The 16576-nt window shown below is 45.3% G+C and overlaps 1 protein-coding gene across 5 annotated transcripts in view; it reads left to right on the top strand.

Moving 5' to 3' along the window:
* The window catches only part of FAM13A (family with sequence similarity 13 member A), a 134855-nt gene that overhangs the window by 68075 nt on the left and 50204 nt on the right, over positions 1-16576 (top strand). The window contains exons 1-2 of one of the 5 annotated variants that reach the window (XM_060278446.1): positions 5800-6463; positions 14830-15017. The exons of 3 other annotated variants lie outside the window; for them this stretch is intronic. Coding sequence is in view for 1 of the 2 variants with exons in the window: in XM_035113465.2 (XP_034969356.1) it covers positions 6435-6463 (29 nt within the window). In the remaining variant the exon portion in view is untranslated. Of the gene's footprint in view, positions 1-5798; positions 6464-14829; positions 15018-16576 lie in introns of those variants that run through there. One more of the 5 variants, XM_035113465.2, reaches the window with a different exon arrangement.

Genomic DNA, 16576 nt, shown 5'->3' with positions numbered 1-16576 from the left:
ATTTATTTAGGCAGTTTTGGTGGCATACTGGGAAGACGGCGAACGTTTGGACGGTATCAGCCTAGCGTTTAACTTTCTGAAATTCTTAGTTCTTCTCTTATCATTGGTTCTTGCGTGTCCAGTCTGTTATGGATCAGTAAAGGGAGGCATTGGGAAATGGATACAAATATCACAATCCGGCAGTGAGGATCAAACCAGGATCAAGTTGTTGTTTCAGGTCTTAGCTTGTTGCATACGTAACTGATCTGTCCAAATCACAGTCTCCCTTATTCAGACATCATGGGAATCTGGAGTTTGCTCCAAATCGCAAAAGGAAGCTTTGAATTTCTTTCTTACCGTGCACAAAGGAGAGTGTGCAAACCTGAGGCTCAATTTGACACATTCTCATAGCAGGAAACTATTCTGTCTGAACCTGGCTCGTGCGTTTTTCCATTAAGAGGAACAGGGGGGAAATGCCTGTAGCATTTCCAGATTGTAACATTAAAATGAATAGAACAGAGGAAGTACGAAGACCATTTGATTTCAAAGTAAATACGTGGTGTTTAATATCCTATCACCCTCAGGCTTGTTTGCTTTAGGAAGCGATGGAAGAATCAGGAGGAGTCTGCAGATGAAATTTCAGTGCTCTGTTTTTGATTAAATGGAAAATTCCATTTCGTGCTCTCTCTTTTCTGCAAAACCCGGCGAGTGGCTTGCTCTAGATACACAGGGGCTTGTGCAATAAAGAAAAGTAAAAGTTCGTGTTCTGTCTTAAAACATGGCCACGTAGAGCAGATTCCCAATTTTGGAAAGATGTAAATGTGCCAGGGTTTGCAGTGTGGCACTGGGGATGCCCACCTGGTAAGAATGTATGCACTTCACTAGCTTATCAAGGGTAAAAATAATAATTTTTAAAAAGTGAAGTCATGTCTCTGGTTTCCTCTGTAATTAATGTTGTATGTAATAATTGTATTGGCTGCTAGGCTAATGAAGCTAGGCAGCTTTCTGACATACACCCCTTTCTCTCCAATCCTGATCAGCCCTGCCTGCGTCTCATTTGGGGCAATAGCTATTATTGTTACAGATGCATGAGAAGACTAATTAGGATGGAAGGGCTATATTTGGGGTCCGTGGATTTTTCTTTTTTATTTCTGCAAAACCTTGGTGTTCACCCACCCCTGCTAATACCTCTTGTCTTGTGGATTGGTGGTGCTATTTTGGCTACATTTGCAACTGTACTCATGCCTTTCCAGGCTCCCTTGTGCTTTTTCTGCCTCAGTTCTTAGAAAGCCTCTCCAAGATTTTGGCCTGCACAGCACATAGCTGAAACCATCTTCCCATCCTCATGAGATATATCCTGCAAGGCAGCTGAGGTGTAAATTCAGAGTTTTCCTTCTCCTCGATGGGCTCCCTTGTGAGGTTGACAAACCCCATCTGCCCCTCACTACCCTCTACAGCACTTGCAGAAACCACCTTCTTGACCACTGGATCCACCAGTTGCAGCCTGTCTTTTCATGCAGAAGAAGTCCCTAACTCACCAAGGGTTTGAGACCCATCAGCTACCCTCACCTGGTTTAGCTGGCCAGTCAAAAAGCCCTTCCTGGGGTGTGGCTGTTGTCACATACTGACAGCTTCTAGGAGCCACAGGTGAGAGCTGAGTGCAGGGTAGGGACCAAAGGTGGACAAACTACCCTGTAAGGAACAGTATACCAGGAGTGTCTCCACCCCCATTGTTCAGCCTGGACACTGAGGTCCAGCTCCAAGGGCCTTCTGGCAGTTCCTTCCCTGCAAGAAGTGAGGTTACAGGGAACCAGGCAGAGGGCCTTCTCGGTAGTAGCCCCCTCCCTGTGGAATGCCCTCCCATCAGATGTCAAGGAAATAAGCAGCTATCTGACTTTTAGAAGACATCTGAAGGCAGCCCTGTTTAGGGAAGTTTTTAATGTTTGATGTTTTATCGTATTTTTAATATTTTATTGGAAGCCGTCCAGAGTGGCTGGGGAAATGCAGCCAGGTGGGCAGGGTATGTATGTATGTATGTATAAATAAATTTATAAATAAATATTATGACTTGTCCCCCACCAAAGTTACTCCTCCTCCCCTAACACCCTATACACCCCATGGGAAATTTTGTTTTGTTTTGTTTTGTTTATTTTATTTTATACTGCTCTTCATCTGCAGACCTCAGGGCGGTTCACAGCATAAATATACAAGATAAAAACACAAAATACACAATGTAAACAAGACCCAAACAAAACAATAACCTCCCTTCTGCCACCTCCCCCACAAGCACATTTTAAAGGGTATATAATCAGTCAAAGGCCTTGTAGAAGAGGAATCCTGTGAGCATCTGCTTGGCCACTGTGGGGAGAGGATTGAAGGACTAGGTGGGCCTTTGGCCTGATCCCAAGGGCCTCTTTTTAGGTTCATAACTCCCCAGAAGAATCTTTCCGCTTTGCCACATTGTGTAGTACTGCAGCCAAAGCATCGTTATGTTGAGATCTACTTCTCAGCTGGACTGTTAATATTTAGAATAATTAAACAAGCAGCTTAACGGCACATTAAAACCGAGACGCTTCACAGTTTGCCAGCATCTGTTTATGTGCTACTATTATTCTGTGCTCTGTCCTCCCGAGGCCACAGCAGCATGCATGCTAGGTCACTGTTTATGTTTTGAATGGAACATTTCCCTTCCCTGCAAGGCAAACTCAAGAGGAAGAAGCCGTAAGCTTCTGTAGCTGGTGTTTGATGGGGTCATTTGGTCCTCAAAAACTCCGCTTACTTCACATGGCCTGTGTTCAAACTTGCCGCTCTAAATGCATACTTTAGAAGGTCCTGGCTGTAGACTACCCCCTAAACTAGGGCCTGGGATCATTTACTGATTCATGCCAAACACAGTTCCTTGGCACAGAAGTCGCAAGATGATATATTTCAGAGGACCAGCCACAGCTAATAGTTTTTAAGTGGCACAAGGTTTGTAGTTTCACAGAACTCTCCATCAGGCTGTATTCGGAACACAGAGAGAAGAGATTTAATCTGAGACCCAAAAGATGTCTAATTGGAGAGGTACCTCTGCAGCCAGTGATTCACAGGTGCATGTATGAACCAACAAATCTCTGACCGTGCCACTCAATTGTGGATCCTAAGCAATCCCGTCAACCCCCGCCCCTTCTCCAATAATTTTGGCACCATGGATCTATTGGTTGGGGGCCCTTCATATAAGCCTGCTTCAGTCTCCCACAAGCTGGCACCCTCCAGATGTTTTTGACTACCACTCTCATCATCCCCAGGCAGCACGCCAGTGGCCACACCGGCTAGGACTGATGGGAGCTATCCAAAAACATCTGGAGAGAGTACCAGGCTGGGGAAGGTTGGTCTTCATAATGTTACAGGCACATAATGTGAAGAATAGCCAGATAGGCTCTGCAAATTTATAAACTGCCAGGAATCTTGGGTGGGTGGGGGGAATACTCTGTATCGGAATATTTTAAAGACATTGTTTCTACAGGTAGAAGAAATAAAGCATGCTTAAGGTACGCAGTGTGACCAAGGGATGCTATACCTGGTTGTAAGAATGATACAGTGTGTCAATAATAGCTGTAAATTGGCATCATTGTTTAGGAAATATATGAAGGCGTGTCAATGGGAAACCTCACTCTGCATGTCCCATGCTCCTGGGATGTGTCACACATGCCTTATTTGTATGTCGCTGACAAGTCCAGAATTAAGGAGCAACAAATTATTCAGGCCAGTTCACAAAAGAAAATTGCTGTTATTAAATATTTGGCTAGTCAAGTAAATCATGTGATTTCCAGTACAGTATCTACTTAAAAGGAGCAGAAATTTCTAGGTTTTATTAATCACTTACAGATGTGCACATGTCTCCAGCTGGGTGTATTACCACTGTGCGGGAGAGGAGGAGAGGGAGAATGTGCTATCTGCATTTCAACAGTTTGTTTTTAATATTTATATACAGTGTATGTGTACTAGAAACCTTGCTCCTTTAATGCCCGCTTTTTCATTTGAATGACATCTTATTTTTCTTCTTCCACACTTTGTTTATAAAGGGTTGTATCCAACGAAATCATCCTGTTCGTCCAAGGACTTCCAATTGTGCAGCAGAACTTGCCCTTCCCTCTCCTCCTCCCTGCACCCCCCCAACCCTCCAGGGGCAGATTTTGGAAGCTTGTGGGGAGGGGAAAGGGGAGAATTCTTCTGTGCAAGCAGAAGTCCTTACGTGGACAGGATGGTTTTGTTGGACAAAGCATGGTTATTTTAGCAATGAATTAAAAAACAAACAAACCACAGTCAATGCAAAATATACAATAAAATTTACCCAACACCATCAAACAACAATAATATCAATAATGAAAACAAGAAACTACTTCTACCCTGTTACAAACATTTGAAAGGAAACTAGAACGAAAATGATTTTGAAATAACCAGTGCCAAAAAAACCACAAAACAAAACAAAAATTGATAAGAAGCTGGTACTGCGCACACCTTTTGTGACTGGACTTTATGTAAATATGCATAGGATTGCTGCCTAACTATGAATTTTCATTTGCAAGGGGAGAAAGTTTTAGTTTTCCCTCCCTGGGGGGATATATTATGAAGGGTTATCTATAAAAGCCTTAAATAAATACTTCTCAGAGAGGCAACTGTTAGTCTCTTGCCACAAAAACAACAGTCTGTTCATTCAAAATTGTGTTGATACATGCACTTGTTCTATATGTGTTTCCATTGCATTGTGAAATTGCTTCAAGATGCTTCCTTGGAAGTAATTCATAAATGATGACGACAGTGTTTATTGAGCATTTGTCCTGATTTGTTTGCGCAAAGTTTGCAGGGAGGTTAGATGACGTGGGCTATTTATCATGCGTTGATTCTTAATTTGTTTCTGTGGAGATCACACCATGTTGCATCAAGCAATAGCCAACCCACACCTTCCAGCACATTACCCATCACTTCCCTTCCTGCAAAAAGAAAAAATATTTTGAGGGGAAGTGGGTTTGTCGCGGAATAAACTTTACTTGAGCAACCCAAATGTGCCCATGATTGAATCCCAACCTAAAACAGCAACACCAATGGATGGGCTTATGTGTTTATGGATTTTGCGGATCATGGGCGTAGCCAGAATTTATGTTTGGGGGAGGGGGGCAGGTCACCCACATGACAACATCCTCTGTCCGGCTTTCTTTTGCAGATTCAGAATGAAATGTCTGGACAAGTTGTTGTTGTTTTAATTAATTTCTTTGGACCTCAAGTGCTCAGAAAAAATATGTTGAAATCTTTCTACAATTTATACTTTTTATTTATTTACTTGATTTGGGGGGCCAGCTCCACTCCCCACCCCGTCCCCTGGCTTTGCCGATGACTACCATCAAGAAGGCAAGTATCGCTTGCCCCCGTTTCTTTGCCTTCCACGATAAATTCTTTGCTGGTCTTTAACAAGCCGTTCCCCAAGACACTTTTGCTTGCTGTTCCCTAAAGGCCCCGAGGGACTTGTGCCACTACACTTGAAAGATGCTCTGGTTTGCTTGCTCGTCTTTCCCCTCCCCAAAACGAATAAGTGACAGCGACGTGTTTAACGTGATGTCTGGAGAGGCTTGCACTGCAAAAGCGCTGCATGCGGCGCGCGAAGTCCCACCGTCCAGACCGCGGCGATGAGGCTTTGCGCACGTAGGATGCTTTTGCAGGAGAAAACCGGTCGTTGCAGCTTCATTCCGGCATCCTGATTTGCCTTTCCACTCCTCTCCCCCAACCCCACTTTCCCATCAGTCAATAACAACCCCCTTTTTGCCTTGCAGGGCTTGCAAAGGTCCCCAAGCCTCTCTCCCCCCTCCTTCCCTCGCCTCCCATGCTGTGCTTCAGGCCCCTTTTTTGTCCCCTCCCTCTCTGGCTTCTCAAGCTCCATTGGGCGCAGTTGATTGACAGGCGGGGCGGAATTGTTGGGGAAAGTTTCAAGTTACCCGGGATGGCGACGCGCCTACGAGGAGGAGGCGAGCGAGCAGCCTGAACTGGTTGTCACTCGCTGCTATTTCTGATTGGCTAGATACTTCAGCTGCTTCCTCAGGAACAAAAGGTCAAAGTGGACTTGGAGGGTGGCTTTACATATTTTTCTTTGCACGGGCGCACAAAAAAGCGGCAAGACCTCAAGCGGGCTGGAAACCTAAATAATCGCAGCTTGCAAAGGGAGAGGGTGTCTCTCCCTGAATATCTCTGGTAGCTTTAGAGCACTGAATCCTGAGCCAGGCAGGAAGAAGCGAGGGAAATCACGAGTTGGAGCCTTCAGCGCTCCTCGCTGCGGGCAGGCATTTTTTATTTTATTTGGTTTGGTTTTCCAAAAAAGATTTGTGCTAGGCTAGCCCGAGACTACGGCGCAGTGCAGAGAGGAAGAAGTAAAGGAGGTCAGCTCCCGGAACAGGCAGTTTCCCGTTCAGAGAAAACTTTCAGGAATGGCTTGTGAGATCATGTCTCTGCAAAGGTAAAACTCCGGTTTCGTCGTCGTTTGCTTGTTTGTAATCATGTTTCAAATTGAGGGATCTGATCTGGGCAATTTTCTGCCCAGCTGCCTCTTAATCTGCTCAGGCTATTTGCTAAACAGTTTCTTTTATCTGATCTTGCTGGGATACATTTGCAATAATGCAGAAATACCACGTCTTTGAATTCTGCATGCTTTATATCCAACCCCCGCCGCCGCCCAAAATAGACACCATGTGCATGTCTAGGGAGGCTGTAGAATAACTCACTGCAAATATACCCTGGTTATATGCTTTTAATTTTCCCAAAAGGTTGCTTATGTTATGGTTACATATTGCTCTAATTCCATGATTTTTAATCATGCAGTACCGTAGGCATGTCTACTTAGAAGTAAGAGCTATTAAGCCTCACTGACTTCCAGCCTAAATGTTAATAACAGCGCAGATTTTCTCTACCACGTCACAAGTTTAGATTCTCTGGTTGTTCTAGGTTGGTTTAGTATAGAATGGAACTTTTCTCTCCCCTGGACCTGATTGTGGGAAAATGGACATACAGTAGTTGGATTTTCAGGATTTAAGCAGCAGGCTGGTTTTTACAGAATGGATCCAAGTAAGTTTTGGCTGCAGTCGTCTAACCTACCTGGGATCAGATCCTATTGAACACAGTGAGCACTGCTCCTGAGTCAAGCTGCATAGGAAGTTGAGATATTATGTTGTATAGAGCAAGATATTATGTTGTATAGAGCAAGGTTCCCCAAAATTCTGACTTTGCTGAGACCATGATAAGCTTGTGAAGTTGTCTTCAAACCCAGCCCAAATTCTTAGGAATGTCAATGAAGCAAAGTCAAGAAATAGCAATAATCAACACTTATTAATCTGTCACCATTGCTAGGTTTATGAAATGTAAAAAAAGAAAAAAGAATACGGTTATATTGTGGTATTGTCATTAAATGCAGAAGTTCCTCACTGGCATGAGAGGTGCACTCTGTACATGCTCATGCCTCCCCCCCCCCAAGGACACATGGTTACAAAAGATTATGATTTTTTTTTGCACTATACTGTACTTGTAAACTTATTTTCTACCTCTGGGTCTTAATTCGCCTCCTGCAGAATCCCACTGACCCCATGGGTCAGTATCAACTGCTTTGAGGACCCCTGTTTTAGAGCAGAAATGTGTTTTCGATAAAAGCTGGAGAATGAGTGTTGTGCGCTAGTAAATGGGTATTTCAATATATTTGCTTCTCTATTTCTGACTTGCTAAGGTGCCTTTACATGTCTTTTGTACTTCAGTCTTAGACACATGTAATTTGTAAGTGAGCTCTCTCTAAGAAGGCTTGTACTGTACAGGATTGAAGTGCCCTAAAGAGTACTTGTTGTGATGCATCCTTACAGTGAAAGGAGAGCAATGGGTTAGGAATGCTACCTTGCTCTTTGAAATATCTGTGCAGAGTTTTCAGGGCAATGGTTTTATTTCAAAGTTGCCTCAGGGACAGTCAAAACGTTGCTTTTGATGATTTAACACAGGCCAGCAGCTTCTTCCCATCTCTGTCTCTCTCCCCCCCCCCGTGTGTGTGTGTGTGTGTGTGTGTGTGTGGCGAGTGAGTGACAGAGCATGCTTGCTCATGTCAAAATAGAATACGATAAAAACTATTTTGAAGCTGGGTTTTTATAGACGAGCTGCCAGGTCTGTGAAGAGGGAAAGGTATAAATACCATTTCAAGCATTAACAAGATCGTCATATTTTCTGAGTCCTCTTATGGCTGCCTGTAAAAACTGTTGCCATAAATAGTTTGGTTTAATCTAGCATGCTGACTTCATCTAGAAAATAAAAGGAACTCCATTGCGATATTAATAATACTGCTTGCTTACATATATTTTCTGAGCCTACAGGAATTTTTGTTCTTACACTTAGAATAAAAAGCATTAAAACCTGCTGCCCAAACATCTTTCATTAATGCTGACTTGAGTAAACTTTGACAGTTCTGCCCCTGCCAAGTAGACCAACTCTGCTTCGCACCATAGTTGCTCTCAAGAGAGCTCCGTCTTTGATTGCAAGAATTGCTGCTCCGCTCTTGTAACTGAACAGCTTTGGCTCACGAGAAACATCTGCCTCCATTTAATCTTTTGGGGATCCTTAGCAGTGTAGCTGTTCATATATCTCCATTGGAACACTCGACTGGAAATGCGCTCTCTAGGAAAATAGCATTCCTGTACTGAGAGATCTTGATGGTGCTTCATAATTTTGGGAATTAAATGTTTAGCTTAGGGGCTATGTGTTCGAGAAGTTTGGTTTGCCTGTATTGATTCATAAAAATAATTCCAACAAAGGCCTCCTTAAAACAAATATTTCTATTTTTCCTTATAATTTTATTTTTGCAGCTGATTTTCAGCAAGTACCCTATTTAAACCGAGTGAGGGCTTGGTGGGTCCGTAAGCTGTTCAGAACTTAGAATTGTAAAGGTGGAAGGGACCCCCAGGGACACCAAGTCCAGTTCCCGGCAATGCAGGAATATTTTGCCCACCACGTGCCTCAAACACACAACCCTGAGATTAAGAGTCTCCTGCTCTCCCAACTAAGCTATCCCAGCAGAACTAAACTTGACTCAAGGCTTCTCACAAGTGGTATTAGGACTGTACCATTCCAGGCTATGGGTGGAAATTCACATCCCTTAATGCTTCTCTCCATAACAAAATCCCCCTCCCCTTAAAAGGTTTTGATCCTAGTATTTTCCTTTCATGTTCAGGGCATTTCTTCGTGCAGAGGAGCATTTAAAAAACCCACAGAGTTGGGGATGGTACAGTCCACAGACACATGCTCTCCCTCTCATATCTCTCCTTTGGGCGCTGGCAAGGAAGCAAGTGAAGTTGCTATGGGCTATGGGCTCTTCGGAGTGTGATCTTTATTCTTCCCCACCCCGAAAGAAAGTACCATTCTAGCTCTCACCAACCTTGACTAATCATTCCATTAGTCATGCACTCTGAACCACATGCATGGGCCAGGGCCAAATCCTGGGGGCTGTAAACATAAGCAGTCGCTTTTATGATGCCAACAGACTACTGTGTCGGCTCCTAAAGCTAAATTCTGTTGCCATCATCATCATCGTTAAACAATGGGGCCTATTGTTAACTAATGTGTCAATAAAGAACTGGAGGAAGGGCCATAGCTCAATGTATGCAAAATAAAAGGTAAAGGGACCCCTGACCATTAGGTCCAGTTGTGACCGACTCTGGGGTTGCGTGCTCATCTCGCATTATTGGCCGAGGGAGCCGGCGTATAGCTTCCAGGTCATGTGGCCAGCATGTCAAAGCCGCTTCTGGCAAACCAGAGCAGCACATGGAAACGCCGTTTACCTTCCCGCTGTAGCGGTTCCTATTTACTTGCATTTTGACGTGCTTTCGAACTGCTAGGTTGGCAGGAGCTGGGACCAAGCAACGGGAGCTCACCCCATCACAGGGATTCGAACCGCCGACCATCTGATCAGCAAGCCCTAGGCTCAGTGGTTTCACCACAGCGCCACCAGGTTTAATCTCCAGGTAGGGGCTGCAAAACATCCCTGTTGGACAGCAGCTATCCAGGGTCTTTGTTTCGTACTGAGCTAGATGAAGGATGGTTCTTGAATGCTCTGTGGAAGCTGCAGTAGATCCAGAATGAAATATAATGCTCCCATTGTTTTAGCATTTCAGAATGCAACTTTTGTCCCTGTAGAGTCACCCTTCGTGGTCAAGATGTTGCGCCTCCCTCCCATTGTTTGCTCAGATCTTGAAACTGAATACTTTTTTCTCACTCTGCCGACTGTGTGTTGAGTCCATGTGACACGGAAGAGGCATTATCATGGACTTTTTTCACACATTGGTGGGGTGGTCTCTGGCCTTGGCGCAAAGCTCTTCTGGAAAATGCCAGCACTGTGCAAGACCATGAGTGAGAAGTTGGTGCCTGTTCAGAGTCACTTGCAAGATACCTTGCAATAGCGGCTGACGGACAGAAGGCAGTTTTCGATGGAGAGGGAGTGAGAATGAGGTTTGGGAATGCAAGGCAACTATTAATGGCAAGTGCAAAAGGAGTTGAAGTGTAAGCGGTTGCCTGCTTTATACCGAATGAGATCACTTGGTCTTCTAATTCAGTGTTGAACTGGCTGGCAACAGCTCACAAGTTCAGGGCCGCAGAGAGAGGGAGACTTCCCCAGCATTACTCGGTGGTGTCGAAGGCTGAACCTGGCACCCTTTGTGTGCTGTTCACCAGCTCTGCGTGGTGATATCCAGAACTGAACCTGTAACCCTTCGCTGTTTAAGTCCTGCTTCTGCTGGGTTGCTTTTGTGAAAGTCTCTTTTAAAGATAGTGGCTTGGTTAGTGGCAAGGGACTCTGTTTGAGGCAGAAAGAAAAAGCACTACTGAACCCCACTCAGACTGGACCTTGGTCCAGTCTTTGTCCCCCAGCCTACCCTCCCTCATAGGGTTGTTGTGAGGATAAAATTGGAAGTTGGAGAGACCATGTACACCAACTGGAGGAAAGGTAAGATATGAACGTAGTGAATAACTCATCAGTAGGGCCATATCTCGACTTTTTATTTGCTCATTAACAAATTTATTGTGGCAATAAGCACTAAACTCTCACATACATCATAATAAATGTACCATAATATTGTGAGTGGGTGGTATTTATGAAGGCCTAGAACCAGGCTGGAGCCTTTCCTAGCCCTGACTAGGTCTGGGCAATATCTGGTTTTCAACTTTGTGATATATATTCCCAGGTAAACATCGCAATATACTGATGTATCACAATGTCTGAAATGAGGATGGAGCTACGTAGAGGCATTGGCTGGCTTCATGGTTTTCCCCACATTTTGATATTTTTTTTGCATAGCATGTACATATCATGATTTGCAATATATTGCCAGGTCAAAAATTACAAAACCAATATCACGAAGTGGACTTCAAACCAGTTTTCAACAATATATCGGCCATCCCTATCCCTGATTGATCCTGGAACAAGTCTCATGCAAAGCATTTCATCTCCCACAGTGTGATAGCCTTTCCCCTCAAATTGCTTAGATGGTTGCTCTTCGTAGGTATTGTAAGAAACTCGCATTGTAATAAAAATGTGGTTTAGAGAGGGCAAACGGAAGTCCTTTGTATTGCACTCCAAGCCTGAGATGGCCTGGGGCTGAAATCTCCAGTAACACCATCCAGAAATACGCTTCTTGGTGGCGGAGGCCAAACTCACAGATGTCCTTAGACTGTGTACGTGACCAGGTGGCCTCTTTATGGGTACCTGCAAATTATTAAGTTGAAAAGTGAGATACGGTAAACGGAAAACCTTCAGGCTTGTTTTACTCCCAAAGTATTGGTCATGGAGCCGAGCCTCTGACCTATGCTCCTGCCATTGAAGGCATTAGCTGATGTGTAATTGCCTACCGGCATTTTAATTGCCCTCCCTGTTTGTGGAATTTTATCTGTATTGTGGGGCCACTCTTAACAGCTTGGCTGTTTATATTCATAACTTCTAGGTAAGCCCAATGAGATAAGGTTGGTACTTTGGACCTATGATATAAGTTGTACCCCACAGTTGTAAAAGGGCAAAAGTGTTTGAGGGTGACAGACAGGCCATAATTCAATACATAATTTGTGAATAGTACACTTTATTCACTATTTAGGGAACAAAATAGAGACTGCATAATTGCAAAACTCCCTAAGTGGTATACAGTGGTACCTCGGTTTACAACCACATCGGAGCGTCCGTGACTGGGCCGCAGCTGTGGAAGCGCTTCTAAGGCTCTGCGGAGGCCGGGCCTTCGCACCGGGCCTTCGCAGAGCCACGGGAGCGCCTCCGCAGCTGCAGCCCAGTCTTCAGGCCTTCGCGGAGGCCTCCATAGGCCTCGGACACCTCGGTTTACTTACTTCCAGGTTACATTCGTTCGTAAACCGAAAATTCATAAACCTAGGTGTTCGCAAACCGAGGTTGCACTGTACATAATAAGATTATTGTTAAAATCTGCAAAATGCTTCAAAGCTTTTTGTCTACATAACTTAATATTCAATAAAATACAGGTAAAACAAGTGAAACTTTGGAAACAGACATAAATAACTAAATTATGTTGCATTATATTATTTTAATTGAAGTGTTACTGCTTACAAAAAATAAATGGCAGGATTGACGCCCTAATTTTTAAAATACCATTCGTCCCAAGCCTAGTTTAGAAGGTCACTTTGCTGAAAATAATGGGAAGTTTGTTTTTTCTTGTTTTAAAAAGACGTTTGTTAAGACTTTTCCTTATCAAATAAAAAGAAACAGTACAAACTTGAAGCATACGCCCATGTGTTTGGTCACAGCAAATGTAAGAGCAATGAAAAATCTCCCACAAATACACCATCCGCAAGACAGAAACACTAAATGAAGTTTATTTGCTTGTTTCAGTTGACTTGTTCAGAGGGAGGAAGTGATAAGGAAAACTGGGCATGTGCAAAGCCTTCCTTTCATCAGTCAACCACTCTGAGAGACTCTTGTTCAGGTAGTTCTAGTTACAGGTAGGTAGCCGTGTTGGTCTGAGTCGAAACAAAATAAAAAAAATTCCTTCAGTAGCACCTTAAAGACCAACTAAGTTTTTATTCCCATGGACTGCAAGAAGATCAAACCTATCCATTCTTAAGGAAATCAGCCCTGAGTGCTCCCTGGAAGGACAGGTCGTGAAGCTGAGGCTCCAATACTTTGGCCACCTCATGAGAAGAGAAGAATCCTTGGAAAAGACCTTGATGTTGGGAAAGATGGAGGGCACTAGGAGAAGGGGACGTCAGAGGACGAGATGGTTGGACAGTGTTCTCGAAGCTACGAACATGAGTTTGACCAAACTGCGGGAGACAGTGGAAGACAGGAGTGCCTGGCGTGCTATGGTCCATGGGGTCACGAAGAGTCGGGCACGACTAAACGACTAAACAACAACAACAAGTTTTTATTTTGGTATGAGCTTTCGTGTGCATGCACACTTCTTCAGATTCTGTTTCAGTGTATCTGAAGAAGTGTGCATGCACACGAAAGCTCATACCAAAATAAAAACTTAGTTGGTCTTTAAGGTGCTACTGAAGGATTTTTTTTATCTTGTTCAGGTAGTGCAACTTGATTTGTACAAACTGTGTAGATCCCAGAGGAGATTCCGGCCCTGCTATCCGGCAGGTAGCTTAAATTCCATTGCCTGCACACGACAACACATTCAAACAGGTAGTACAGCCACAAACCCTTTTATTGGTTGAGTGGTTTATTTTTAACATGGGGTCACGATGACCAGAGGGCATAACGTTGCAAAAGATTCAGATTACTTGAGAGTTGGGGTAGTTTGGGCACGGTATCAAGTGTCCAAGCTTTTTGTCCTTGCTATGCTGGCTTGAACTCAGAAGGAGATCCCTCCCAAAGCAGGGTTTTCAGACAGTGGCTGCAGAACCCTAAATTTGGCAGGGATCAATTGCAGCTAATCCCAAGTGAGGTTTCCTGGCCAGCCTAGGTTGGGTCAGCTCCACTTGAGAGCCACCGAGTGGGACTTCCATTTCATGCCCAAATCACCAAATACAAGGAGCAACCAGGACACCGTTCGAGGCTCCCAGTTATCACTTTGCAGCTGCAGCATCACCTGTCCTCACCCAGTATCCCATACGGCATCAGGTGTGGGGCAGGTGGGGAACCAGCCCCATCCCAGGCTAGGTGAGGACCGCTATGGCTCACAGGTTCCCCACCGCTGCCCTGTATCATGGAAACATTTGCCTTGTGCCTGGTGCTGGGATATAGGCAGAATGCTTGGGTGTCTTTTTGCAGATGCAGAACCTTTGCTTTTCCGACTGCAAGAATGGCTCCGTGGCCTCTCCGCACTAGACCGAGTTTTCCATAACAGTTCCTCCATGCTTTCTGTTGGGGTTGCTTAGTAACCTCATTCTTACGCTCCTTGTTATGCAACTTAACTTGTGTTTGGTCTGTATTAACATGCTACTGTTGACTTCAAAGGAAGGGTGCAGCCTTGGCTGGCGTACAGCATCAGTCATTCTCTCCACCTCTTCTTGACCCATTTTCTGTCTTACCCATCCAGGGAGTCTTGCCAGACTGCAGATAATAAACAGATGTGCCTCTTCCCAATTGTCTGCCATCCTATCCTCTCATTTTTAATCTTCAAGAAATAAAGCAGCAGAAGCTGGGCGGCTCTGTCCATGTAAACATGTTATTAAGAACATAACATTAGGGTGAAAAGGAGGCAGTTTGCAGGTCTCCCCAGATGCAGTGTTTATCTTAAGCAGAATGCTTTACAGCATCTTTAAGATATCAAATGGAGATTGGCGGGCACTCTGTTGAACCTTCAGTTGTTGGATAACTTGCGTAACTGATTGTTACCACAGGAACACAACCAGCTGATCTAGTGCCGGACAAGCCAAATAATCATAGAATCATAGAGTTGGAAGGGACCACGAGGGTCATCTAGTCCAACCCCCTGCAAGGCAGAAATCTGTCGCCCAACATGGGAGTCGAACCCACAACCCTCCGATTAAGCGTCTTGTGCTCTACTGACTGAGCTGTATGGCAGCAGGTAAAAACATGGGGTTCCCCACTGCTTTAAAATTGTCGCTTTTGCTCAAATCCTCGTGATGTCCTGGACTTGTTTTGAAAAATGCTCCCCACGACTTCCTGCAGAGGCCAAGTCCTTGCTATCTATGTACAAAAGAGATTGGCTTGCCAAGCTGAACCTGAATGATAAGGAGGAAAACAGATCCGGTAGTTTGCAGTCGGGTTAAGCCAAAACCAACAAACCTCTCCATTAACCTCAGATGCCCGTACAGCTAAAAAACCACACACACCTGTTTTGGGTTTTCCCCACCCCTCCTTTCTGAAAGCAAAAACAACCTAGGGTTTCAGGCAAGATTCATGCACCTGCTGGCCGATTCAGGTTACACAGTTAAAGTTGATTTGCTGCTCTTGAGCTACAAACCTATCCCACCCCCCACCCCCAAGGGGACTTTTCAGGATAAGGAAAGTGATGGGGAAACCGCTTGCTTGACACAGCATCCTTCAGTCTTCCTGCAAACAAATCGGAGCAAATGCTTAATAAGCAGCTGCCTGGAAGGGACCGCATAATACTGCATAATACTGCTTCACCTTAAAAGGTGAACAGGTTTAATGTTTGCCTCTTGTGGACTTAAGCCCACTTCATCAAATGCTGAAGTGTGATTCTCAGTTCTCAGCTTACGCCTAGGCTTGGTTTGTAGTAAGAAAACCTTGGCATATACATGGAAAAGTACAGTAAATATAAATAATGAAAATTGAGCACAAACAGAAAAGCAGCATGGCTGGCAATCAGACTGTGATTGGGACGTTTCTCTCTTGATAGGCTCGCCCCCTGTTGCATAGAGACTTTTATATTTTTAATCTGAAGGCATGTCCCAAACTGGGATTTCTCCAGCTTCTGCAACCTGATGTGTTGCAGTCCCTTTTGCCACCACAACTAAAACTTGTTCTTCGGCATGCATGGACTTAGCATGCAACTTTGATCTTTTTAGTAAAGTAAAGGGACCCCTGACCATTAGGTCCAGTCGTGACCGACTCTGGGGTTGCGGCGCTCATCTCACATTATTGGCCGAGGGAGCTGGCGTACAGCTTCCAGGTCATGTGGCCATGGGCGTACCCAGGATCAAAACTAGGGGGGGCAAGGGGAGGGGCCAAGGCACGGAAGGGGAGGGGCCACAAAGTGGGCGGGAACGGCGAACTCGCGCTCCGCCGGGCTGTGCCCCTCCCTAGCAGCAGGGCTGGTGGGCGGAGGCGGAGCCCAGCCCAGCGGAGCGCGAGTTCAGCGTTCCCGCCCGCCGCGCCACGCTCTCTGGTTCCCCGCCGCGCTTGGCCTTGCCAGAGGGCGCGACGGGGAGCTGGAGGGAGGGCGCAGCGTGGCGGGCGGGAACGGCGAACTCTCGCTCCGCCGGGCTGTGCCCCTCCCTAGCAGCAGGGCTGGTGGGCGGAGGCGGAGCCCAGCCCAGCGGAGCGCTCCCTGGTTCCCCGCCGTGCTTGGCCTTGCCTGAGGGCGCGCCGGGGAGCTGGAGGGAGGGTGTGGCGCGGTGCGGCGGGAATGGCGAACTCGCGCTCCGCCGGGCTGTGCTC

The sequence above is a fragment of the Zootoca vivipara genome, chromosome 9, assembly GCF_963506605.1.
Source record: "Zootoca vivipara chromosome 9, rZooViv1.1, whole genome shotgun sequence".
In the NCBI taxonomy this organism is placed as follows: Eukaryota; Metazoa; Chordata; class Lepidosauria; order Squamata; family Lacertidae; genus Zootoca; species Zootoca vivipara.
The sequence above is the reverse complement of the archived record's forward strand: the minus strand, read 5'-3'. Positions and strand labels throughout refer to the sequence as shown.